General features: G+C 47.8%; 9 protein-coding genes and 1 non-coding gene across 10 annotated transcripts; 6 read left to right on the top strand and 4 right to left on the bottom strand.

The window, feature by feature from the left end:
* Nucleotides 1-856: 856 nt before the first annotated feature.
* B0J16DRAFT_414220 (Metallo-dependent phosphatase-like protein) lies at nt 857-2,301 on the top strand (the record flags this gene model as incomplete). The annotated part of the gene is made up of 2 exons (XM_046133425.1): nt 857-1,102; nt 1,151-2,301. The coding sequence occupies exons 1-2, from the start codon at nt 943-945 to the stop codon at nt 2,299-2,301; spliced, it is 1,311 nt and encodes a 436-aa protein (XP_045982400.1). The 5' UTR covers nt 857-942.
* A 227-nt stretch (nt 2,302-2,528) lies between these two features.
* Nucleotides 2,529-2,628, bottom strand: B0J16DRAFT_t129. The gene has a single exon. It is a non-coding gene; the product is annotated as a tRNA-Leu (tRNA).
* Nucleotides 2,629-2,895: 267 nt separating this feature from the next.
* On the top strand, nt 2,896-7,020 carry B0J16DRAFT_414219 (uncharacterized protein). Its single transcript, XM_046133424.1, has 6 exons — nt 2,896-3,554; nt 4,551-4,671; nt 4,773-5,549; nt 5,603-5,916; nt 5,966-6,259; nt 6,306-7,020. The coding sequence occupies exons 1-6, from the start codon at nt 3,040-3,042 to the stop codon at nt 6,955-6,957; spliced, it is 2,673 nt and encodes an 890-aa protein (XP_045982399.1). The 5' UTR covers nt 2,896-3,039; the 3' UTR covers nt 6,958-7,020.
* Nucleotides 7,021-7,292: 272 nt separating this feature from the next.
* B0J16DRAFT_340426 (uncharacterized protein) lies at nt 7,293-8,160 on the top strand. The gene is made up of 3 exons (XM_046127675.1): nt 7,293-7,529; nt 7,581-7,690; nt 7,736-8,160. Exons 1-3 carry the CDS (start codon nt 7,419-7,421, stop codon nt 7,890-7,892), a joined length of 378 nt encoding a protein of 125 aa, XP_045982398.1. The 5' UTR covers nt 7,293-7,418; the 3' UTR covers nt 7,893-8,160.
* Nucleotides 8,161-9,810, bottom strand: B0J16DRAFT_340424 (uncharacterized protein). The gene is made up of 2 exons (XM_046127674.1): nt 8,854-9,810; nt 8,161-8,801 (listed from the first exon to the last, which is right to left on the bottom strand). Exons 1-2 carry the CDS (start codon nt 9,566-9,568, stop codon nt 8,167-8,169), a joined length of 1,350 nt encoding a protein of 449 aa, XP_045982397.1. The 5' UTR covers nt 9,569-9,810; the 3' UTR covers nt 8,161-8,166.
* A 300-nt stretch (nt 9,811-10,110) lies between these two features.
* On the top strand, nt 10,111-10,457 carry B0J16DRAFT_383819 (uncharacterized protein; the record flags this gene model as incomplete). Its single annotated transcript, XM_046131367.1, has 2 exons — nt 10,111-10,388; nt 10,448-10,457. 2 exons carry the CDS (start codon nt 10,111-10,113, stop codon nt 10,455-10,457), a joined length of 288 nt encoding a protein of 95 aa, XP_045982396.1.
* A 135-nt stretch (nt 10,458-10,592) lies between these two features.
* B0J16DRAFT_122190 (uncharacterized protein) lies at nt 10,593-12,997 on the top strand. The gene is made up of 3 exons (XM_046121618.1): nt 10,593-11,051; nt 11,107-11,892; nt 11,940-12,997. The coding sequence occupies exons 1-3, from the start codon at nt 10,792-10,794 to the stop codon at nt 12,916-12,918; spliced, it is 2,025 nt and encodes a 674-aa protein (XP_045982395.1). The 5' UTR covers nt 10,593-10,791; the 3' UTR covers nt 12,919-12,997.
* Nucleotides 12,998-13,602: 605 nt separating this feature from the next.
* On the bottom strand, nt 13,603-15,615 carry B0J16DRAFT_340419 (general substrate transporter). Its single transcript, XM_046127673.1, has 6 exons — nt 15,396-15,615; nt 15,112-15,341; nt 14,917-15,063; nt 14,309-14,854; nt 13,948-14,255; nt 13,603-13,896 (listed from the first exon to the last, which is right to left on the bottom strand). Exons 1-6 carry the CDS (start codon nt 15,560-15,562, stop codon nt 13,708-13,710), a joined length of 1,587 nt encoding a protein of 528 aa, XP_045982394.1. The 5' UTR covers nt 15,563-15,615; the 3' UTR covers nt 13,603-13,707.
* A 1,939-nt stretch (nt 15,616-17,554) lies between these two features.
* Nucleotides 17,555-20,230, top strand: B0J16DRAFT_398229 (uncharacterized protein; the record flags this gene model as incomplete). The annotated part of the gene is made up of 4 exons (XM_046132377.1): nt 17,555-17,620; nt 17,674-18,409; nt 18,511-19,034; nt 19,086-20,230. The coding sequence occupies 4 exons, from the start codon at nt 17,555-17,557 to the stop codon at nt 20,076-20,078; spliced, it is 2,319 nt and encodes a 772-aa protein (XP_045982393.1). The 3' UTR covers nt 20,079-20,230.
* Nucleotides 20,231-21,258: 1,028 nt separating this feature from the next.
* On the bottom strand, nt 21,259-23,101 carry B0J16DRAFT_340413 (uncharacterized protein). Its single transcript, XM_046127672.1, has one exon. It carries the CDS (start codon nt 22,981-22,983, stop codon nt 21,460-21,462), a length of 1,524 nt encoding a protein of 507 aa, XP_045982392.1. The 5' UTR covers nt 22,984-23,101; the 3' UTR covers nt 21,259-21,459.
* Between the last annotated feature and the right edge of the window lie 1,257 nt (nt 23,102-24,358).

Raw genomic sequence — 24,358 nt, 5'->3', positions numbered from 1 at the left:
CAGTACAGAGTACGGATACTGATAGCGGCTAATCGTTCAACCTCAAAGAACTCATTGCACGGTCGCTATTGGTTCGCATGATGACATCTTTGATTGGAGATTGCGAGTGACGCGGCGAAATGTCTAAGCGTCGGTTAGCGATTTCGGGTTTGTGGTGGGATGATTGATAATGGAAGCCAAGTCTTGGCATTTGGCGTCATTGATTCCCTTCATGCAGCTTGCTGATATTTTATGGAAAATGACCTGAGTCAGCTTCGGATGCTTCGGCACGGGCCTCAAAAGTCGGCAATGGACAAATAAACTGAGATAGAATACGAGTAAAATGATAATGATTAAGATTGAATGAAACGTTTGAGATTAGAGCCTCCAATAAAGTTCTGGAGACCCCGGATCCCCTCGTCAGTCACCGCCTGTAGAACCACTTTACAGGCGGTACAGTTGGAGAAATGGCCCACGTGTGACAAAGCGGATATACAATCCACAAATCCGTTAAAGATCATCATGAGGGGAATCGGACTTATGGAAGTCATCACTCAATAAATCCGCGAAGCTGTAACAACTCCAAGTTTCCAACTCTGCCAAGACGACTAATTGGGGCTGTTTTGAAGCTAATCATTGGCGCAGGTGGTAGTGCCAAGAGCCAAGGGGATCTAAGGTTAGAGTTTAGGTTTCCCAAGCCTCGCGACGGACAGAAAACAACGAATCATGTGCATCTGACCGCGTAATTCGTCGCTCGGCGCCCGAAACTGATTGTCCCACCAGCTGCTTGGCGATGTTTTCAACGCGTCATAGTCTGATTGGCATTGATTTGTTTAAAAGCTATCATGGTTCCCTTTTTAAGGGGCCAGCCGTTGACGTAGGTGTCGGGGAATTTATTAACTACACCATTGTCCCAGAGTCACGATACCTCTTGCCCATCTAAGCCATCTCTATCTATTCATCATGTTGCGATCACTTGCTCTTACCAGTATACTTGCTGGACAAACGCTGCGTGCTGTTGCCCAACGTGATGATGTCGACAATAGTAATCTCGATCCTCTACGCTTCAACGAAGACGGCACTTTCCAAATATGTGTCTTCTCAGATCTTCATTTCGCACAAGGTTTGTCATGGTCTTCCACGACGATAAGACAATTATTGACAAAGGTAGATGCTTCTTCAATAGGACCAGAGAAAGACGCCAAGTCCGTCCAAGTCATGTCCGACGTCCTTGACGCCGAATCACCAGACCTCGTCGTTCTAAACGGTGATCTGATCAACGGCGAATCCACATACTCCCACAACAGCACACACTACATCGACCAAATCGTCGCTCCAATGGTCGATCGAAACTTGACATGGGCTTCGACATACGGTAACCATGATCATAACCGCAACATCAACGGCACAGGAATGATGGCGCGTGAACATATGTGGCCTGGATCAAGAACAGACTCTATGGTCCCTGGAACTGACGCAGGAGTAACAAATTATTATCTGCCTGTGTACGGATCGGACTGCAGGTCGAACTGCACGCCGGAACTTATTCTTTGGTTCTTTGACAGTCGCGGTGGCTTTTACTACCAAAGTAGTGCTCAACCTAATTGGGTTGACAAGAAGGTGGTGGAATGGTTCAACGAAACCAACGCTGATCTGGTCGAGGAATACGGCAAGGAGATTCCCTCGCTAGCATTCACGCACATCCCAGTCTATGCTTCGCTTCAGCTCCAGAAAAACTCTGGAATTCACAAGAACAACCAACCCGGAATTAACGACGAAACCGTTATCCAACAAGGTGCGGGTTGGTGCGCTGATGAGAAAGGAGGCTGCGACTACAGCGACCAAGACATGCCCCTCATGCAAGCCCTAATCTCAACACCCGGCGTAATCGGTCTCTTCTCCGGCCACGATCACGCCAACTCATGGTGTTACAAGTGGGATTCCAAAGTCGGCGACATGGACCTCGAAGGAAACGGCATCAACCTCTGCTACGGCCAACACACGGGCTACGGAGGCTACGGCGACTGGATCCGAGGTGGACGACAAATAGTGGTTTCTCAAGAAGGTCTTAAGAACTACGAAATCGACTCTCATATTCGTCTTGAGTCGAAGGAAGTTGTGGGACAAATTTCGTTAAATTCTACGTACAATGAGGACGAGTATGAGGCGACGCCGAATCAGAAGACTTATTTGAGTGATGCTAGTCCTTCTACGCCTTCGCCTTCGCCTTCGCCCCGACCTTCTTCGCTGGCTGCGCGGTTTGGATTTCATAGTTCGCCTTTAGTTGTTTTTGTCGGGGTGCTTGCGTGGATAATGATTTAGAAGCATAGAATAGATACCTGATAGAATATACGTCTTGATACCCCCAAGCCAATATTCATGCATGTGAAAATGAGCACTACTCGGCTGGCCGGAGTTATGATGGATGCATGTGCGACTCGGCATTTCCCTCCGCCCTCACCTGTGCTTCGAATTGCTAACAAAAATACAGATACCAGCATGAATAACAGTCATTGACCGGAGTAAATATGAGCAAAAAAAGAAATCTTTGATGAGACTGGGACTCGAACCCAGGAGGATTGCTCCACCAGGAAATTGGTGTTAAGGTTAACCTTAACCTGGCGCCATAACCAACTCGGCCATCTCACCCATGCTAGTGCTGTTGAAGATTTCAATCAGTACCACGGAACAGATTCTTCTCACCTGGAACGGCATGAATGAAGAAGCGCCTCTGTTACCGTGCTGTCATGACGAATTGATATGAATCAAAGAATTTGTTGATGTCGTTTGGGTATTTGTTCAATATCTGTGATTAAACAATGAAGAGCTTCCGAACAAAGGAACACATTCTTTATTACGGCTTGGACATTGCTGTTATAATGTTGCCTTTGGCGCATTGAACAAATGAGTGAAGCGCTGTTCTTCCAAAGTCAAAGAGTCACCGGGGCATATAACGTTTCGCTCATTCACAGTTCTACTCTTATTCCACTTCCCTTGCCAATAACTCACACTTGCTAACCCAAGTTCTATCACAAATCACACCTACACTAACAAGACAAGATGCCATCTCACCGCCAAAAAGATACTCGCGAGCACAGAGTCCGCTTTGTTGAGTCTTCTACTGAGCAGTCCGACTCAATTCAAGACTGGATTTCCGATGTTGGTCTTGCAATCTCGGGCCTGCCCCATCCTGCTGCTCTAACTGGAAAGTCTTTTGAATCTGAGTTCAAAGAGCTGATGACAAAGTACGAGGTACTCAAAAACATGTTGGAAGACATTGAAGACAAGATGGCTGTGCTTTTCTACCAGTGTCAGCGAGAGATTGAGACTTCTTCATCTTCTTCGTCTTCGTCATCTAAGGGCAAAGCCTATGAGAATCTAGGACGGGCCAGCCTTCGTGGTTCCGAGGGAAACGAGAAACGCAACGTGCCTAGTGAGTACAGCGACTACAGATCTTACCATGGTGATCACGAGATTGAGAACAAGACCAAGACCCGTAAGGCTAAGAAACCAAAGACTGTGGAGGAACAAAATATTCACATCAACAAGGTTTTGATGCGAGAGACCATGAGCCGGTAATAAGCGAAGAAAGATCGGAGATTGCAGAGTTGAGGTTTCCACTTGTCGGAATAGACGAGATAGCCGTCTCAAGCTTAGATGTTTGTTGGTAATAAGAAATCGGTTTATCTGGTTTGAAATCGGTAGTTCAATACAGGATTAATCACCCTAACAGAAATTATGTCATCTCGTACCAAAAGAGTTCCAGTGAAGGTAAGCCTCGTACCAGTGTTTTGCACATTTAATTGGGCTGAGATCGTAATACGTCCAATTACAGTGTTTCGCAAGGTCATTCCAGTGGAGAAGACTTGCAGCCTTATCACAAAACTATTCCGTAGATGAACTAGCATAACATGCAAGATGAAAGTGTCAAATCTGGAAAAATCTCAATCAAGAGCTTGATTTCTGACCTTTCAACAATCGCATGATTTTTTATGAGAGAACTGTGACGTAAGAATCCTGCTGACGTCTCTGTAAAATTTCTAAAAAAATATCGCTGTATTAGGTAGCATGCATCAAAGACGATACTGCGCTAAAGGCCTTATGGATATAACCATAGTGCATGTGATCGAACCAATCACATGCATCCGGAGCAAATGCAAAAAGCAGGAGGGGTTTTCTTCCTTCATCCCTTGGCTGAGGCAGGGAGAAAAAAAGACCAGTCAACTCAGCCCACTTTCTCATATTCGATTCGACACACATACGGTAACCCCAACGAGACAACTCTCCTGACTCAATCCCCCAGTCACCGCGATCTAGAATCTGCCAAGAATTTTACTGTCTATCCTTTCCTCTTGGAGACTGGCATGTTACCAAGCAAAATCTCGTTACCGTCCCGCCGCCGTCTTATTGCCCCTCACATGGCAAAGTCTTTAACTACTGTTACCATCCTCAACCTCAGCTCATCAGCTTCAAGTCCCTCGTTTTGTCGTCGCATATCCTCCCATGAACAACCCAAACAAACCTACTCGAGCAAAAGAACACCAAAAGACTAATAGACAACTGCTCCCCAGGAAGTCACTCAAAGGCGAGCATGAGGCGCCCCAGCAGTATTTGCCACTCGAAGTCTCCGACCTTCCCAAGGCAGCCTTGACATCTGTTGCATGCAACAACTGCCGCGTCAGGAAATCAAAGGTTTGTTCGACCCTAGTCTATGTCTAATTTGTTTTTGGATTTCTTTTATGCTATGTATTCAGTCTCTGGTATATCTTGGGGTAACATATAAACTCGTGTAGTGTGACGGTCGTAAGCCCACATGCTCAGCATGTACGAGTCGGCGGCAGCAATGTATATATCGCGCCGAGGTCACCCAGGAGAAGATGATCGAGCTGCGCAAGGGCTCGAAAGATCTATTCCAGGCACTAGAGCTGTTGAGGACTGCGCCTGAGGACAGCGTCGCAGCCATGCTGCAGGACCTTCGCAGCAGAGGTTCAGTCTCCGACTTTCTTCAGTCTGTCGACCCGGGCGTGGCGGACTCGGGCGCGGCGGGTGCATCATCGCTCGTGAACCCGCTAGCAACCAGTCTCGCGGGGACTTCGGCTAGCTCTCCACTGGAGCTGGATCTCAATATGCGCTACTCAAACGCATTTCCTTCATTAGAACCACTTAAGATTACGGATGTAGACCTCGGACTCTTGGCCCTTGACAAGCGTAAGTCGAAGCTCTTGACGTCGCCAACAGCCTCAACATCGACCTACTCCCCTATAGACCTTGCGAGTCAAACGTCGGCGACACCGACGAGTTCTGAGTCCTTCTCGACGCCGAGTGACACCAGCGGAGAATCACCACAACAGCAATACATCGACCATCGACTGGAGGGTCTTCAAATATGGCAGTGGACTTCAGTTCCTATACCAGACACCCTTGCTGAGCAAGCGATTTCTTTCTATCTTGCTAACGAGCACCCTGTACTTGCATTTTTCGACGCCGATTTGTTTCTCCGAGACTTAACATCAGCCGGGGGTCGTTTCTGTTCACCTCTTCTCGTTAGTTCCTTACTTGCTTGGTCCTGCGTAAGTTATTATACTCAGTCTCCTTGGTTCGAACCTTGGCTTATGAGATCCAGGCCTCTTATTCACAATTCGAACCAAGGGCAGATCCGCTATCCATTGCCTTTTTAAGAGAGGCAAAAGCGCGATGGCAGGATCTACAAGATTATAACTCTGTTACTACATTAACCTCTGCGATGTTTTTGACTTTGACTTGCAACCAGCATGGCAATGATCGTGTTGGGCTGTTTTATCTTGATGCAAGTGCTGAGATCGGTCGACGACTCGGTCTGTTTGGCGATAAGGATGTAACGATGCCTGGTATAGACGATGACGAGGAGCTAAAGTCTGCAGCATCATATGCCGCTTGGGGCTCATTCGGTTGGCACAGGTGAGCAGTCATCGCCTATACATTAACAGCCCTATACTAATCGACTCAGCCTTCACTCCGTCAACTTCCGCGCAAAGCATCGAATAGACCATCCGCCATTATTACCCATACCCGGAGATATATTTGGACCACCTCTTAATGACCAGATGGGAAGCACCTTCACATGGATATCCAAGTTCTGGTTGATAACGCACAAGATATTCGGCGAAGGTTTTAATAGCTTCAGTCGCTTGCCAATGTCTCACGCACATCTGATGTATCAATTACTGCTTGATTGGGCGGCCGCCTTACCAGACGAAGTCAAACGGAGTAATGACTGTCCCCACCACGTCTTGGTGTTGCAGTGAGTATAGGAGCATCGAATAGTATTCAATGCTAACAGTTTGTAGTATCTGGTATCATACAGCGATTATAGACATCTGGCGCCCTTTCTTAGAGAGTTACCAAGACGCATACGCATCAAGAAACTCACCGGCCAACGCCGCACATACAGCATCCGTCCAACAACTCAAACGGATTTTGTATGTCTACCGTAAAAGATTCGATTCAACACACATGACCATGTTCATAACACCCGGCTTCATTACCCTAATAAACGAAGTCTTCCGCAACCCCGACGCATCCGATGCCCAGTTCTGGTTCATCCTCTCCGCGCGCGGCTGTCTCTCAATTGCATCATGGTGCAAAGGTCTCCGCGGCATAACAGAGGGCCTAATGACCATAGGATGGCAAAACGGCACTTTTAAACGTCACGGCTGGGCTGAGAACAGCATGATCGAAGACATACGCTCCGCAACGGGGGCGTTGGTGCAGGGTGGCGCTTATAGCAGTCTTTATCCCATTAGTCTGGATTCTGTGAGTGAGGATATGGGAGATATTGGTATGGAGGCTCTAGCAGGGGAGTTTCAACGCTTGACGGCTCAAAATGAACCGCGTGGGCAAGAGGTGGAGATGACGGGTGAACAGCATGTCTGGAAGGGTAATCAAAGGGATTTGAATTTGACTTTGAGCGAAGCGACTGAGGAAGAAGAGTATAGTTAACATAATTACTATCTAATGGTTAATTGAGTATACGAATAATGACCAACATTTTATGAACACGAGCATAACTCTATAAATTGTGATTATGGTATGCATGCATTTGTGCTGAGGACAGCATAATGAAAACTGTTGAGATAAGACTTCAGCGGTGTAAGCAAAAGCAACTTCTGTGGCCCCGAATTTAGGCTAGATTCGTGCAAGCTTACGAGAGATGCATGTCTATGTCTCACATGAATCATATGACACTCTCAACCCCGTCGCGGCCCCGCGATCTGTTGTGCCAACAAGGTATAGTAAGCAATAATGCTTTATCCGAGCACCCCGTGCCGCTCCATCCTAGATCTTACACCCAACGCCACTCATGACAAACAACGAACTTCAACAAGACATATTGCAAACTGTCGAGACCGGACAAAGAGGTTATACAACTACTTGCCTTTTGGATCGCAATATTGTTCATCATGTGCCCAGCCAACAAAGGACTCATAGATATGGCCAACCGTGCCTTTGACCCTCCGCAAGAGTACTTCTCGGTCTCTACCATCGCGGTACATCCGGATAGAATTGATGAGGTATCATACCTACTCCATCCATCACTCTCATCCTCATTAACATCAAACCAGGCCCATGCATGCCTGACCGAAGTCGCCGAAGCCACCCTCAAAGAACCCGGTGCCAAGATATACAGATTCTACAAGACCGAAGGCAAAGACGAGTTTGTCTGCATGGAAAAGTAAGAACCCAAATAAAAGCCTGGCAATGCTAACTCGAGGTCTAGATTTACGAGTCGAGATGCGTATGCAGCGCATACTAGCTCGGAACATGTGAAGGAATGGGCGAAGAAGTATCTCGATTCTGGTATTTTTGTAGGAAGTTTTACGTTTCACCATCTTGCGAAGGAGGGACCTGGGGCTGGTGGTTTTGATCGACCTTGATCGGAATATCTCTTTCGTTCAATCTATTAAATTTCTTTTTTTTTTTTCGAGTTTTTCTGAGGCGCAAGTCCCCAAGTATACAGATCAAACTTTAGTTCAATCGAATTCTATAGGACAGCTGTAATGCCCTACTTGTCAGGGTACCAGAAGGATTAGCCGCTGAGAGCATAAGAGACGAAATGATTTGATCAATTTATGCGAGCTTAGACCGGCTTTTAGGTTACTTTATTTTAATGATCTAGGCCTTAGAGAACATTTCGTGTCTTACCCCCTACTACTGTCTCTTTTGGACGTCTTCCATCAATAGCTTGTACTCTGTATTATCATCACCCTTCACCAAAGCCTCCCTGTTTTCTTCTTCCATTTCAAAAACGTCGCCGTACTTATCATCCGATATGATGTAAGGCCAAATGATAAGGCTATCATCGTCTGAGACCATCTTCCGTACCTGAGCCTCCTCTTCGGTATCCGTCTGCGAAACTGAGTCATTCCCATTCATTGCCTCCTCCACAGTCAACGGAGGGCTTTTAGGATAGTGATAAGTCACCTCCTTCAAAGAGGGATTCCCTTCTCGAACAGCCTTCCAGAAATCTGCCCAGGTAGGTGTAACGCCTACGTGACCCCAGGCGCCAACGTTTTCCAGGCGTAGACTTTCGAGGTTGCTTCCGCTCAGGAAGTCTTTCAAACTTTCTGTGATACTCATAGTCTCTAGGTGGAGCGATTTGAGCTGTGTCATGGTGTTGGGCTCAAAGCGCAGAGCACTATCGCCGAGATGTCCGTCCTCGTGACCCGCTATATAAAGGTGCTCTAGATTTGTAGCATGTTGGAAAAGGAATTCAGGCATTTCGTGAAAGAAGGCGCAGAAACCTTCCAGAGTGTTGGCTGCCCACCCAGCTCCGTTGTCCTGACCTGTTGAGCGTTAGTTGTATATGTTATCTTAGCATGATCTTTTGAAGTTTACCGTAGGCTCGAATATTTAGCTCCTTTAACCTTCCCACAAAAGCTGCCCAATCTGGCTCTAGCCAGGATGAAGCCTTGATCGGTAGGAAATGAAACAAATCAAGGCGCTCTGTCTTCGAATATTTCGCCACATCGCGCCAGAGCTCATTCCATGCCGTCCTCCAACCATACATCTCTTCTTTTTCCTTGACCCTTTCCCAACTTTCCACTTCGGTACAGAAGTAGATACTTATATCGCAGAGATCATTCTCATCCCAGCCCCCGTCGATCTCAAATTCCTCCTCTCCATCTGTGCGGATACCGAGAGAAGTGCATTTCGGCATTCCCTTGAATTGGATGAGGTCGTGCATGATAGGGATGTCGGAAGCATCTCGGGCCCACACTGAGTCTGGGTAATCATCCCAGTACCATTTCTCTTTTTCATGATCGGTGACGACCTTGGTGCCCTCGAGTTTGGAGTTTGGAGGGTTGGGTTGAAACACAACGTATAGGCATACACCCAGGATGTAGTTCCCGCCGTACTTGTTGATCACAGATGAGAGACCGCTGTCTCGGGGTAGAGGGCAGTCGACTCTAATGTACCGAAAAAGGTGGGGTACCAGCTGGGTGTGGATCTTTTTGTTGACCACACTCAAGGACTTGATGTCTTCGTGAGGAAGCTGATCGCGGATACAGAGGAAAATCTCGGGCGGCAAGGTATCGAGAGCCGGAGTCATGATGAGATGAAATGTCCTCCAAGACTTCGGGTACTAAAATAAAATAGCCTACGTGCTGGTTTAAGCTGACATAAAGTGACCGAATTATTTCGTCTCTTATGGTCGAGGGCTAACTCTTCTGATACCCTGAGGGGTGGGTACCCTGACAGAGTTGTATGTTTTGTGTGGAGGTGGAGAGTTCTACCAACCAAGTCTAGATCGTTATTTCAAAGATGGACTTTCTTCTCGACGATTCTATGAACTAAAGATCTGGAAAGAAGTGATATCCGGTCTGACTTGATGGGGTGAGATTGACGTGTATGGAAGTCACGTGCCATAAGATTCCTTGATAGATTATGGGGCGTTGGCGTCATACCCGACGTAGCTGCCAACCCCTGTCTATCGCCACATCCAAAGTTCATAATGCGTCACTCCAACCAGATCAATTTTATTTAAATTTGATCTTGTTTTACTTCTGTTACTGATATATCTATCTTCAAACTTATTCAACCACTTGCCGAAATAAATCCACCAAATAGGATCTCATAAGCAATACATTCACAATGGCTCCAAGCAAGACAGCCCAACATGCTCGATCATCTTCAGTCGACCAACAATCCGACTCTTCAAGCGACAATGAATCAAAGCAAATGACAAGCTCAAACAACAATCAACTCAACCAGTCGGGTAATGCACAACAAACACAGCCCGTGCAACCAGCTGGTCAGCAACCACAGAAGAAGCAAAAGAGCAGTGCGCCTCGTGTGAGGTTAGACATGGATCTCGATATGGAGTTGCAACTCAAAGCCAAGATTCAAGGTGATCTTGAGTTGGCCGTCTTGTAAGTTTTGCTCAACCATTTATCTTGGGATGTCGTGCACGAGGCTAACAGTTTGACAGGGAAAACTAGATTGAGAGAATAACGATGTAAAAAGGCGCGATATGGAAATTTGCAACGGCGATAGCGTTTCTATTTTAGGGTAATTTGATAGCCAATCTTTATTATGATGAATTTTCCAATTGTCAGCTCTCAATCATGCCTTTCCTACGATTTTGTAAATGCCATAGGGTAGGACCCACGGGAAGTAGAACCCGCGGGAAGGTGGAAAGAGCACTGGCGCCTAACCGAACCTAGCAAGACTGCTCCGCGGATCCGCGGCTTCCCTTTGACATCTCCGCTCCATCCATGTCTACAACGCGTCTCTTCCATCCCATCAATCATTGCGAGAATACCCGACACAAGAATGAAGCGCCATCGCCCAGGAGAGGCCATCATGTCAATCTCACGGTCGGTACGACAACCCATGTCGTGCGGCGAATGCCGGAAAATGAAGCGGCGCTGCGACCGCAACAATCCCTGTTCGAACTGTGCCCAGCGAAAACTCGAGTGCGCCTATCAGAGAGGTGACCCTGAAAATACCAACACTTCAACGCTGGAAGAGTCTCGTAGTTCTGCACAGGCGGATGGTGTTGTATCGTCGATTCCTGCCGAGCAGGTCACCATGTGAGGCCCTTCCGTCCAGTTCACGTATGCCTTGATACTGATTGAAATTTTCTAGAAACAAGGAGATATTCGAAAGGCTCAAGAGGCTGGAGGATACCATGTTTCCGGTACAGACGGAGTCGATACAGCCCGAAACGATAGCCCAAAACCTCCCTCATGATGTGCCCCCGTCAGCCACATCTGTTCAAGCGACGTCTGTTCAAACGGCGCTCGCTCAACCTACACCTGTTCATGCTGCAGCATCCAACAACAGTCACGAATACTTGGTCTCCCAGCTCCCAGCGCCTGCGAAGGCTAATATTTTACTTGATCACTTTGCAGTCACACTACATTCCACGCTGTGCGTCCTCCACATAGCTTCCACAAGACGCCACCTCAACAACATGTACAGCCTCATGGCTAACAACCGAGGAACTCCCCAAACCGATGAGCTATTATTGTTCTTTAGCATCTTCGCAGGAGCATGCATAGCATGGACGGATGAGCTTCTAGTCAAGCTGGAAGTGACCAACGCAGAAGTGATATCTGACTTTGACAAGTACTTCCATCTCGCAATGGCTATGGCGGATGATTCCCGAAAGCCAATGCCGCAGACTGTCACAGCTGTCACAGCACTTGCTAATCTATCTCATGTTGCCATCAATTCCGATGACGTTTTCCTGATGAAAGCTCTTGCACTTCGCAGTCGTTGTTATTACATGTGTCGAGCTATGATGATTCATCGCCTTGACGCTCCAGCAGAGCAAGAGCAGAGGAACAAGGTCGATACTAATGTTAGTCCTAACCTTATTGACCTCGAGGTCCAAAGACGTGTATGGTGGCACCTCGTCGCTACTGATTGGTAAGAAAAACACGTGCGACCTCTAACAATCTTACTGATCATATCAGGTTAACCTCCTTCTCCGGAAGTTCTCAAGAAGGTGTCTACACAATCATGCCAAAGTTCATGAACGTTAAGAAACCAGACCACGCGGACGACATCACGTCAGGAGGTATGAACTTGCTATATCGACCCCCAGCCTATATGATCACAGATACCGCCTTTCTTCTGCAGAGAATACGACTGGCTGAAATCTGCCGTGAGATCATCGACGCTTTGCCATCCATGACCGAGGACACCATCGAACAGGACTACAACCTGATATACACCCTCAGTGAAAAACTGCAAAACTACAGCCATGGCCTACCAGACTATTTCAAACTCAACCCGAGCAAGGCCCCTAACAGAGAAATGTGGAGAGAAAGGCCGTATATCCACTGGCAAAGAACAAGCCTTCATCTCGGTCTTCACGCACGCATCTGCCGACTTAATCGGCCATACCATATCGAGTCATATGCAAACAAGGAATATTTCTACTCACGCATCATGAGCCTTGCGTCAGCGCATAAAGTCCTCGAAATTCGACGCACGATGGACAATCCCCAGACAAGATCTACATTCAAAGCTGAGCGGTACTGCGCTATTCTACAGCATGTCACAACAGCGGCGGTGACACTCGCATTCGACGCGTCCCTGAACCCAGATAAATCAGGAGCTGAGATATCGAGGCAGAGCGCCATGAAGGCATATCAGACCCTTGAACAGTCAAGAAGCGATGCATCAAGCCTGGTCAAGGGAGTTGAGAAGAATCTGACAAAATTCATGAATAATCTTGTGAAGAATGATTCTATGAGGGAGGCTAAAGTACCAGAACCTTGGAAGACTCTAGCACCAATGGAGGATCTCGCCGTGGAGGATCAAATCATGTCTTACAATAACATGTATTCGCACCGGCTTTGGTCAGACTTCTTGGCAAACGTGCCTGATACGAGAATGTTCGATTGGGGGTCATTGCTAGAAGACGTCCAGCTCGACTATGTAAACTGATGTCATTGCGCAAAATCTGATATATGGACATCTTTTGGCAAGCTTCTTGAATCTATGACTATTTTCGATGTAGACAGCAACAGCGGATACCATGTGGAACGAAGCGAAAGAAGGCATATGGTTTGCATTTGATTGTTGGGTTTGACCAAGTGTATTGGCTACTGATGATGCGCGTTCTTGACGCGTCCGAACCTGTGAATGCGAGTCAGAAAAACGGTCAAAATATTGCCTGCTTTCATTGAATAGATTAATGGATATCTCAGTGTGGTGTAACGTCGGAAACAGCTTGAATCATTGTGATCATAACCATGGAAGTACATGTTTCAATCTCATCATTGACAGGAGAAATGTGCAGAGGAAAGAAATTCCTTAACTCGAGATGATGTATAACCCAAGGTTGCTGGAGGTTAGTGCGAAACCGCTTGTGTCAAATATCATGCATGATACAATCGGGGCACGTCACATATTGGTAATGATCAGTCCCAGAGCACCATATTACATGTGAAAAAGATGGAAGAAAGAAGAAAAAAGAAAAAAGAATCTGTGCGGCATTTCTTCCTTTTGTTTGTTTGTTGTTGATACCTAATTATTGTCTGGGGTCCCTGCTTGGAAGAGTGTTGATCCTTATGAGCCAAGGACTTATTACAAGCAAGTCATGCGATTGCCGAAGTGTCAGGCATATAGTCTTTGGACAAATTATGATCTTTCTTTAGATCTATATACTGTATGATAAGGCAAATTTGGGAGTATCTCTAACTGATACAAGTCATGATTAATTCCTAACCCATCTCAAAGTTCCTTGCGCTGAGCATTATCGTGGACATGCTCAATATCAGCCTGCTTCTCAGTGTCCTCGAGCTGGACGGTGGCAACGTTGGCATCATCACCATCGAAAATTCTGGCGATCTCTTCGAGAGTGGGGCCCTTGGTTTCGACGTAGAAGAAGAAGACGAAGACGAGCTCGACAGCGATCCAGACCTATTTTTCATTAGCATATTGAACTTAATGAAAAGTGAATGCAAGACTTACAGTGTAGAAGCACCAGAAGTTCCAGTTGTTGGGAAGGTTCTCGAGAGCAATGGGGTTGGTCTGGTTACCAATGGTAAGAGCAACCTGGATGAAGAAGTTCATGATCATGAGACCTCGAGCACGGAGTCTGAAGGGGCAGATTTCCAGAGCGTAGGCGACGATCAGACCGGACCAAGCAATGGAGTAGCAGACGTCGAAGAGCCAGATGAGGGCAATCTGAGGGTATCCCAGGCGCTTGATCTCGGTTTCACCGGTGGCTTCGAAGCGAGCGGCGACAATTGTCCAGATGAAGAAGAAGACAAGCATACCTAAGCGCGCAAAGTTAGTCAAAGAATGTGTAGGTAAAAGATAATTTACTTACCAACAGTGGCAGTGAGGAAGAGTGGGCGACGACCGAATTTATCAATTCCCATGGAGCAACCGATAGCAACGAAAAGCTTCAGCATGTTCTCTCCAGCGTTCAATCCTGTCTTGGCGGCCTGGTCCGTGATACCAGCACCCTCGTAGATAATGTTGGAGTAGTTACTGATCAATGCATTACCAGAGTACTGCGAGATGATACCCAAGGAGACCAGAAGCATGAGACGGTAACGGTTACCACGGGTTCGGAGGAAATCGAGGTAGCTGCCGGTCTTCTGAGCCTGGTACTCAAGAGAAATGGTATCCTTGATCTCCTTGTACTCGAACTGCACAGTCTGGTTGTTCTTGTCGCCGTTGGCGTGGTATTTGGCAAGGATGTCGAGGGCCTCTTCGTGACGCTCGTTGGCCATGAGCCATCGTGGAGATTCGGGGATCCACCAGATGAAGCTGATCTGGATCAGGGATGGGACAGCTTGGATAACGGTGATGGATCGCCATGACCAGTTGCTGTTGATGTTGATCGTGCCAAGACCGATGAAAGCGCAGACTAGAAGATGCAGGTCAGTAAATGGATGGTGGAGCTTGATCTCGGCGGGGGTGGAGACTTACGAGTGGCACCCAGGTTCCACAAGCAGTTGTAGATAGCCGAGACGATGGCACGATGCTGAGGATGGCAGATCTCGGTAAGGAGAACGGGGCAAGAAAGCTGTGCCAAGGAGTTTCCGAAACCGACAAGGAATCGACCGCCAAGGTACACTGTCAAGGGTCAGCTTTTGCTCCAAACCACGTGGGGACTTTACATACTGCCGTAGCCATCAGTGAATGCGGAGAGGAAAGCTCCGAGGATCATGATGAGACATCCCACAGCGATAGGGATCTTTCGACCGAAATGATCGGCCATGTAGGGCGCGAACGGGAAACTGGCAATGCTACCAATCTGGTAGATAGAGTTGAGAATACCAAGCTTGGATCCCTTGGGGTGACCAAAGTAATCTTGCCAATCGTCCATGGCCTGGGAGGTGTTCAACATGGAACTGTGAATTTGCCATCAGTCTCATTCTCTCCAATTCTTGTTTGCAAATTCTTACCCATCGTAACCAGTGGTCGCAGAGCAAACACACAGAATCGCGGCGTAAAAGTACAGCACGCGCATTCCAGGGTCGGCCCACCATTTGACCTTGGCAAGCGCAGGCGCCTCAGCCTGAGCGACTGCAAGGTCCTGCTTGGTTACCGAAGCACCAACAGCGAAAGGCATCGTGAAAAGTGGCACTGAATTTGTGGGAAGAGTGCAAGGGTGCTTGATGCGATGGAGAAACAAAACACTGGGCGCCAAGTCGGAGCGCCAAGTCGATCTCTTAAATATAAAACTAAAAGTGTCAAGATACCAAATTAGCCTATTAACCGGAACCTCTGATTACCCCAGTAACTTAAATCATATAGGCTAAACATCCTAGCCTATTACCCCGAGTATGGGTGTAGGGGCAAGTTCTGCTAGTAGTTAGCTCCATTGAATAAAGGGACATTTTAGAGCCGTGAGATTCGACGGGCCGGGGGACCGAGGGGTGGCGACCCGCAATCCCGCACACGTGCTGCTCTAACCCCGGACCCATCTCCCCATCTCTCCATCTTGTATTTTGCCAGGGGGCTAAAAACCCTTGGATCTATGCTTAGAATAGGCTTATGGGAAATGTCAGCGGGATTGGGATTGCCGTTACAGCCGATCATATAGCTAGCCAAGACAATCGTTGATGGTCTAGAGGCTGAACTGTCGTGGTGGGTTGATACGACGTTTGATCTTTTCATCTCACGTGTGCCATATCATACCCGAAAAAGGTGATTCCTCATGGCTTTTAGCCATGGGAACACATTCTATAATAGTACAATAGTCGGCATTGCTTTGCTTTCCTAGGCTCGAAAGTTGAGGTCATTTCCGTGCTGGTTTAAATCGCATTGGCGCAAGACGAGAAGAATTGAGTTACAGGAGCAAGCTCCAAGCTGATGAAGTCGAGGAGGAGCCCCATGCAACAGTCATACAGGGTAACATGTCAGCAAAGAGAAAACGCCGAATACGCCTGCATACAACCATCCAATAAGCCCATGCTCGCCACGAGTCAAACGCGAAAACACGATAGCGTGCATGAGTGTCACGGGAATATGCATTGGTGTGGACAACCAAAGATCAGAACATTCACGGTCTAGACAGTCTAGGACAATTTACCAGGCTGTGGGAAACGACCCTACACCATCAGTTCATCGGAATGAGCCGGTTGCCGGCAGAAGACAAGGGTTATGAGCAGCTGTGGTGTTGGTTTCATGCCTCGCTGTGGCAAGGTCTGGGCTGTTCCGAGTAGCGTTATATGGCGCTAGGCAGTCTATTGGATGATTTCATTTTGCCTGTATAAGGGAGAGACAATTGTAATTGTGAATGCCCGAGTCACGCATCATGAGAAGGGAGGGAAAAGTGTTGGCTTTTGAACATGTTCGTGTCTGATGATTCATCGACTTCACTACAATGGAAAAAAGCAATGAGCTGAATCAATTTGCCTCTGGAGTTTTCTCCTTGGCATTTTTGCTCCTTCCCAGCTTCATCCAGTGCGTCGCGCCTGACGCGTCGTGCTATTTGTCGTACACACGCACACGTGATCGTTTCATCCAAGCAACCAACATCCCGCCCGAATTGCCAGCAACGAAGCGGAATTGTCTTGCCGTTCAATTGGTAATTGATTCATTTGTGTTCTACGGTATTAAGTCTTCTTTGTGCGTTGGGGTAGTCTACTCTGTCACCTTGACTTTGTCATTTTTGACGTGCGGATCACATCACACCGTGCGCTCTCCCTCCTGGTGAGCAAGTTCCCACCCAATCACAGTAAATTTCCATGCTAATTCTCATTCTATAGAACTATCCTCGAAGTTTCCACGTCGCTATTTTCGTTGTTATACCCGTATACGCTCGACGCTACCGAAACTTTTCTCTCTCGACGACTCCTTAGCTGCCTAAAGAAAGCGCCTGCGATGTCAAGAAGGAGCAGCTGGAATAGCTCAACCCAATCCTCAAGAAGAAGGCGCAAGCTGGTAGCTTATACCATAGCGCAAGATCCGCGGAGCTTCTCCCTCGTCGATCCGATCTTCCTCCTCCATCTGCCTTCACGACCAAAGCCTTCACAAGAAGCCAAAGACCACCCTCGACGAATGCTCTTCCCGCCTCGCTTCAATACCCGTCACGTCCACACGTTGGACTCTATACGGCATGAATCCCCCCGGCAACCCCATATCGAACAGCACCAACGCTGATTCAGGCAATGGCACGGTTCAAGTACGTCTTGGTCAAGATGCTTTGGCTGCCCAAAGACGTACTAACAATCCAAGGTCAAACAGCTCTTAGACGTGGTGCTGGATCAATCGCCCACGGAATCGGTCACCAACAAAGCCATTGTGAGGAACGGCATCAAGAGCTTCCCAGCGGATCAGAGGGATCAGTTATACGCGGGTATCGAGAAGCAAAAGCCCAAGTTCAAGGCCCTTATTCGCGCAAATAAGGCAAGCAACTTCAATTCCACCCGGACTGCGAAGCGAGACAGGTATATCGAGTACCTTGACGAACAATGGGATGGCCGGCGCAACTGGTCTCGACCCGATCTTTTACGTGTCCGCTTGGGGGACAAGCCTAGCGACAATACGATCCGACCGCTGAAGATCCTGACCGACCTGGCGTTAGAACATGATATTCCGCTACGCACGCTGTGGCAGCGAGGCGGTGCCCTTTTCGATACCATCTGCACTGGAAAACGTATCCTGAGCAGGGAAGCCGCCGCTGCTGCCCTGGATCTTTTCCGACGACGGATGCCGACTTCCCCTCGTGATGCCTCCGAGTCAAGATCGACTGGGCCGTTGCCTTCAAATCCCAATCCCGATTTTGCCGACGCGCCTGAACCCCTTTCGACACCCCCTCATGAGAATGGCTCACCAGCTCCATCACCAGAGCCTGAACAAAGTCGCAATCAATACTCTGAAAAAGATGCCATTGGAACTCTGTCCTCGCCTTACAACGAGATTGAGTGTCACCTTCCATCGTCCCCAAGACATTTAGAGCTTGAAGATACTGGTAAGACGGAGCATCGCTTTGCAAATTCACGCATGGCATCATCCATGTCGTGGTAACGGCCGAGTCAGTTTGTTGAACATACTAACATTAGTTCTTTGTAGTTGATGCCGTACATACGCCGCTCGTTAGCTCACCAGTGATAGACCTTACCGTCAACCACACTTCGCGCGAAGACAAAGACCAGGACGCCGAAACGCTTGCGAAACACAACAAGGCGGTCTGGGATGCGACCAGAACCCAGCTTCAAGATCCAAAAGCTCCGCTTACGGACGAAATACTGACCTTTCTTCTCAAGGTCGTCCGCCAAACAAGCGATTCACCCGAGGCTACTGTTATGGATCCGTTATGGTTGAACCTCGAGGACGACCACATCCCCGTTGACCTGCATAGGTTTTGGGAGTCGACCTCTACTGTTTGTGTTCCACTACATCATGTAGAGGGAAAGACTAAGCACTGGTCCCTTCTCGAATTCCAACCCCACAGGAAGGAGATTCTCGAATTCCGATCCGACAGCAAGGAGACTTGGCATCATGACTCAATGCACAGCTATGACCGAGATACTCGTATCAAGACGTCGCTGGCGAGGAAACTTGGTGAGAGTCGTCCTTTCACATTGAGTCCTTATGTAAGCTGTCCCAGCCAAACCTTCGACAGTTATTGACTAATGGTCGTATAGGACGTTCCGCAACAGCGAGATGGGACTAGCTGTGGCCTGCATGTGGCAATATATCTCAACTACCTGCTGAATGATGCACCACTACCTTATTCCTTCTCTGGAAATGTCCGATCCAACTTTCTAGTGAGGCTAGAAGAAGCTGGAATTGACCCATGCTCGCCTCGGCCTAACAAGTACAATCGAAATAAGCCGATCGTCCGCTGCTCACCGGACTTGCCCTTTACACTGGAAGGCAGCCTCGGGACTCCATCGCCAAAGTTCTCCGCAGCTTCTTCACCTGCTTCGATCGATAAACTGGCTGATATCGATTTCAAGCAACCTAAATTTACTCCGGCCACAAAGAATTTGGACAAGTCTGATTCTATTGATGCATCTGGATTCAAGAGTCCCTCTAACACTGATTTCTACCAATGCGTTTGGCAAGACACTGGCAGCCCCAATTCCCGCCAGACTACCCTGGAACAGAATACTCACGTCAATGATACCCCCTTACAGCCTAATACAACTGACCATGAATTAACTTCGACGCAACTCTTTGCACAGATGAACAGATGGAGCCGCTCGAACGGCGGTATTGACTTGAGTGCAGCCATCGCAGAAACCGAGAAGCTACTGCATGAGCGCCAAACACAAGCTGACAAAGCAGTGAAACGTCGCCGACTATTTGAAACTCTAGGTCCTGTATCCGAAACCCTCCAGCGAGCAAATCAGGTGACGGAGGAGATCGGCCTTATTCCTTTCGGCGAAGAAGGATCAATCTGGTACAGCAAAGTCGAGGAAGACGCCTGGATGCTACAATTGGAGGCGATGTCCAACTTGGCCAAGGTACAGACGCAAAAGTTCACCGTTGATGCGACAGATTCTGAAGACATCCAGAATGAAGTAATATCTATTGAAGCAAAGTTGAGAAAAATGAAGGAGCAGAACAAGAAGGCGAAGGCTGCAAGGTTGATGCAAGAGGCATGGAAGGTGATGCATGAGCGCGAGTCTTGAGATTAGACTGTGGAATATGTTACTTATTCGTAAGTAGTAAGTGGTCGTTATTTTGGACCATCAGGCCGTAAAGGAAAGGCTCTGTAGGTATTCTGGTCGCCCTTCCTCAAAAGCACAATGGAATACAAGTCAGTCGTGGCGCCAACAGGCAGGCACACCTGCCAACCAATCAATTAAAATTAATTAGTATCAATCAGTAGTCCGTCTGCTCCTACCGTGTTTTAACATTATCGCGGGCCTTCAAAGAGAACCTCTGTTCAAGTCTCTGCTGTAGAGTCTCAGCTCTTACAACATCACTCAACCATCATATCAAGAATTCTACTCTTCATCATCAACGCCGGTCACTGTACCTTTCACAGTACCTTTAACCACCGGCAATCGTCATTGGTATTCCGTGCCCCAAAACCCCGACCAAGATCGCCTTTGAAGGACATATTCTCCCCGCATCATCATGAGCGATCAACCCAAACGTGAAGCATCCGAAGACCCAAACCCTCGGCCCTCTATACGCCGCAAGACTTCCACGAGCACGGACCCATCGATTCAAGACCTTCCCGACCGTCAGCCGGAACCTGACTCGGCTGCTACTCCTGAAGGATCAGATGGGCGGCTTGCATTCGATCTCGTTGTGGAAAGGCCCCCGCCAAATGCGACTGTCCCTGAGATTATTATATCGTTGCCTGACACATCGTCTCCGACGCCATCCGAGGTGCCTGCGCTAGAGGAGGAATCACTGGAGGTAGAAAGTGGGTCAACTGGGTCACCGTCCTCGACTACTACATCCGAGGCACCTAAGGTTAGGAGAGAGTTACCTAAGGTTGAGGATAACTCTAAACCTAAGGTTAAGGATAGATTGCCTAAGGAAAAGAATGAGTCGCCTAAAGTAAAGGATGAATCGCTTGAGGGGAAGTGATGGGTATAGGGAGCCAAGGATAATAGGGTCGGCTGCTTTTGAGAATTGGGAGTTGGAGTGTCACCCATGTATAGCAAGGGAGCAATAGCAAACTGATTACCCAGTACACCCACAGCTCAAATTGTAGCAGACCAGTCATGTGTGAAAACATTTAATATCCAATGTTATAGAGCCCAACAGTAGCCAGGCGTGTTGCCTGCGTACGCGACCATGAACGATTAATAATCTACCAGGACGCCTCGCTGTTTGACAATCTCATATTAAGCCAGTATCAGATATGTTTGCATCAATTATAAAACACACACCTTGACAAGGTCCCAATAAAGGCATTATCAGAAACTCTTATTCTTTATTTGACAACAGAACTGGGGTATAATATTCCTCAACCGCCAAGTCAACGAATTGACAGTAGGAAAGACATTACACAGAATCTGGTAATGGATATCAATGATCAACACACCACGCGAATCAATTCCGTCCTCCATTTACTCCATCGTCCTGCTCCCTAACGGTAGCCTTGAATTCAAAGAAAATATCCTTAAACAGTTGACCTTCATCGTCTCTTGCATCAGTTCTAAAAGTAAGAGTGCATCCAATACCCGGGTTATTCTGTTCGTGAGCTTTCTGGAGTTGCCGACCCTCGTTCCACTTGTCCTTGCACAGATCAGCTGCTGCCAATTTTCGTTTGGCCTCCTTATCAAGGACCTGGAGATTCCTTTTCATTGCATCTCGTGTTCTCTGTTCCTTTTTGAGTTCTGCTTCAGCCTGGATCACTTTGTTCTTCAGCATTGTGAAAAGCTGAGCATCACCCACGCCCTCGTTGACGAGGTCCTGGTATGGTTTCAGCGATTCGGCGGTCTTGTTGCGGATAATTTCCGCCTTCTGGACATATTTGTCGGCATCTTCGCAAGACTTTTTGAGGGCGTTCAATGTGCCGAATATCTTTATTGTTTCTTGGACAGCCTTTTCATGTGCCAGCTCGCAGCGACGGCTTTCCGCTTGCAGGTCCTTCAGTTTCTGATTATTGGTATATTGCTTTTTCGAAGCGATGAGGGTGATGTTCTTCCGGAGTAAGTCAACGATCTGCGTGTCTGACATGGAAAATTCGGCGACAAGGGGTTTCCTGGTTGTTGAGGTTGGCCGCGGTATGGTGCTAGTTCTGGGTGTTGAGTTTCGGTTGGCGCTGGGGGGTACTGGGTCGGGTAACGGTTCTTCATTGTCGAGATACGATGTTGGTGGGTCATCTTCCTCTGCCTCATGACTTTCTTGATTGGTCTCGCCCGAGTCCTCCGTCTCTTCATCTGGTCCTTGAATTGGTTCGATTTCATCTTCTGGCTCCTCTTCATCCTCTTTATCGCTCTCGTCGTCACTAGGCAACGCGAACCCGAGAGATGTGTGACCATTCACCGGTCTCTCGGACATGGCAGGCCTTGCATCTATGCTCTGACTCTGTCGTCGCAATCGTGCAGAGGACCGCGTAGCGGATGCAGGCGGACTTTCATTGATTCGCACTCGTTTCGTTGTTTGTGGCTCGGAAACACTTGTAGCAGACACCCTGCGCTTCTTGCTACTATCAGAAGTCGTTGGAGTAGTCATGTTCGTAATTTTTGACGAGCCGTTCGGCGTTTGTGTGCTCCTCTTCTTAAGCAACTCGCGTCGAACTGCTTCCAAGTCTGTAATTGAGAGAGCCTTTTGTTCGTTGTAAGGCTTGGAGTCGAGTTGCGACTTTACCTCAGCTCGCAGTCGTCTCATTTCCATGTGACCTAATTGCCCGACCCGTTTTGGAAAACATTCAATAAGAAGAGTGACCAACTTGCCAAGCAAACTCGTATCCCATCTTGTCCGAGAACAACTGGGTACGATATTCCAGGGCCATTCGCCGGTGAGTCGCTGTATCTTCTGGGCGGCTGATTTCTGGGCAGCGTTCTCCAGAGCTTGGTATGTAGCGTCTCCCTCTATCTTGATAGGAGGAGATCCATTGGGAAGGACCATGATGGCGACATTAATTCCGAATGTAGTGAGAGAGTGTATTTTTGGCGCAGTGATGAATGAGTGTGGCGGCGATATGATGAAATGGCGATGATGTGGTGATTGATGAAGGGAGGGGATGCGACGCGTTGATTGAAAATAAAAAGAGAGGCAAAGCTCCCTGTCCCAGACGGTCAAAGCTCGGGAAAGCGCCGCCAACCAACCGCAGGCATGCGATTAACCTTCCGTGGCCCACTTCGGTTGATGATTCAGCAATCGTATACGTCTCATACCTTACCTATATCATGAGAAGAATGAGAAAGATTATTCTGTCACGAAAAGTATATTATAACCATGAAATAGAGGCATGTAATATAAATAGACAGAGAAGTAACGCCTGGAGAACGTGGTGAGAATCGTTTCGCACTCGGTGCCCTCGAAACCCGGGCCCGTCTCCGGATCAACAAACTTGGCATCGCATTACACAACCAGCTCGCATTCACGGCAAGAAAAGGGAAACAAGCAGACAATTTGAAACATTAGGCAGCTATAGATTAATAAAAATAACATGAAATACAATCGCAGACATGAAAGTCAATGCAAAAATACCCAATCATAAATTGGTGGGGTTATGGAAGGAAACACCAAACTCAGGTCTTGCATTTGCGTTATGCAGGAAGTCACTATACATATCACAGGTGAAGCTGCCGACTGGAGGGTTTACTTTATTCTGTGAAATTGCCGATTTCATGCGAGACTGGAATGCTAACTCATCCAGGCCATCAACTGAGACTATGTGTCCCAAATCATCTCACCGAAGTGCGCGTTAACACTTTCGACTTATCATGATTATCCAGAATTCCGCCTTCCGGTTCGGTCCGTTAGTGTGGTCCAAGTGAGTGTGCGATCCTCACAGAATAAGGGCCCCTACCTGGCTCTCGATATTCTTCCGCCAGGCATTGCGTGCGGGCTGGACTCAACACTGTACGATTATACATCCAAAACCTACCGATGAAAGCCCGCTCAAGTAACAAATTGAGTCCAGGTACTTGCTCAGTTCTGTACCTCAAGACCAGTATCATCCTGGTCTACAAGAATCACCGAGCGGTTGGTTCGCCGAGCTGGTAAGAGTCAATTCAGACATCGATTTCATATGGTCTCTGGACAATATCACAGGACGCCATTTCTGGTGCGTCCAGATAGGAGGGACCCTTCAATATCTCAGCTGAAACACGAAAGGCTTATCTCAAGCGTTATGCACGGTATAAGCAGAAGCTGAGCTACTCGGGGTCTGCCAGTGAGACATCTGGTGACAAGATGCCCGGCAATGCGTAGCAGAAGCTGAGGATGAGGCGATACTATCGGTGAAGCGTGTTTGGTTTTCATTAGGTTGGAGACC

The sequence above is a fragment of the Fusarium flagelliforme genome (assembly GCF_020744385.1).
Source record: "Fusarium flagelliforme strain FIESC 12 MPI-CAGE-AA-0113 chromosome Unknown B0J16scaffold_4, whole genome shotgun sequence".
Taxonomy (NCBI): domain Eukaryota; kingdom Fungi; phylum Ascomycota; class Sordariomycetes; order Hypocreales; family Nectriaceae; genus Fusarium; species Fusarium flagelliforme.
This window is presented reverse-complemented; position numbering and strand designations above follow the sequence as displayed.

Bases quoted from the DNA above. Each gene is read 5' to 3' on its own strand.
- B0J16DRAFT_122190 (XM_046121618.1), top strand. From the start codon at position 10,792: ATGAAGCGCCATCGCCCAGGAGAGGCCATCATGTCAATCTCACGGTCG. The intron at 11,052-11,106 runs GTGAGGCCCTTC...GAAATTTTCTAG, and splicing joins CCTGCCGAGCAGGTCACCAT to AAACAAGGAGATATTCGAAA. The intron at 11,893-11,939 runs GTAAGAAAAACA...TGATCATATCAG, and splicing joins CACCTCGTCGCTACTGATTG to GTTAACCTCCTTCTCCGGAA.
- B0J16DRAFT_414219 (XM_046133424.1), top strand. From the start codon at position 3,040: ATGCCATCTCACCGCCAAAAAGATACTCGCGAGCACAGAGTCCGCTTT. The intron at 3,555-4,550 runs GTAATAAGCGAA...ACTGCTCCCCAG, and splicing joins ATGCGAGAGACCATGAGCCG to GAAGTCACTCAAAGGCGAGC. The intron at 5,550-5,602 runs GTAAGTTATTAT...TATGAGATCCAG, and splicing joins CCTTACTTGCTTGGTCCTGC to GCCTCTTATTCACAATTCGA.
- B0J16DRAFT_340413 (XM_046127672.1), bottom strand. From the start codon at position 22,983: ATGGTCCTTCCCAATGGATCTCCTCCTATCAAGATAGAGGGAGACGCT.
- B0J16DRAFT_340426 (XM_046127675.1), top strand. From the start codon at position 7,419: ATGTGCCCAGCCAACAAAGGACTCATAGATATGGCCAACCGTGCCTTT. The intron at 7,530-7,580 runs GTATCATACCTA...ACATCAAACCAG, and splicing joins ATCCGGATAGAATTGATGAG to GCCCATGCATGCCTGACCGA. The intron at 7,691-7,735 runs GTAAGAACCCAA...CTCGAGGTCTAG, and splicing joins GAGTTTGTCTGCATGGAAAA to ATTTACGAGTCGAGATGCGT.
- B0J16DRAFT_340424 (XM_046127674.1), bottom strand. From the start codon at position 9,568: ATGACTCCGGCTCTCGATACCTTGCCGCCCGAGATTTTCCTCTGTATC. The intron at 8,802-8,853 runs GTAAACTTCAAA...AACGCTCAACAG, and splicing joins GCTAAATATTCGAGCCTACG to GTCAGGACAACGGAGCTGGG.
- B0J16DRAFT_340419 (XM_046127673.1), bottom strand. From the start codon at position 15,562: ATGCCTTTCGCTGTTGGTGCTTCGGTAACCAAGCAGGACCTTGCAGTC. The intron at 15,342-15,395 runs GTAAGAATTTGC...GCAAATTCACAG, and splicing joins GCGACCACTGGTTACGATGG to TTCCATGTTGAACACCTCCC. The intron at 13,897-13,947 runs GTAAGTCTTGCA...AATGAAAAATAG, and splicing joins ACTTCTGGTGCTTCTACACT to GTCTGGATCGCTGTCGAGCT.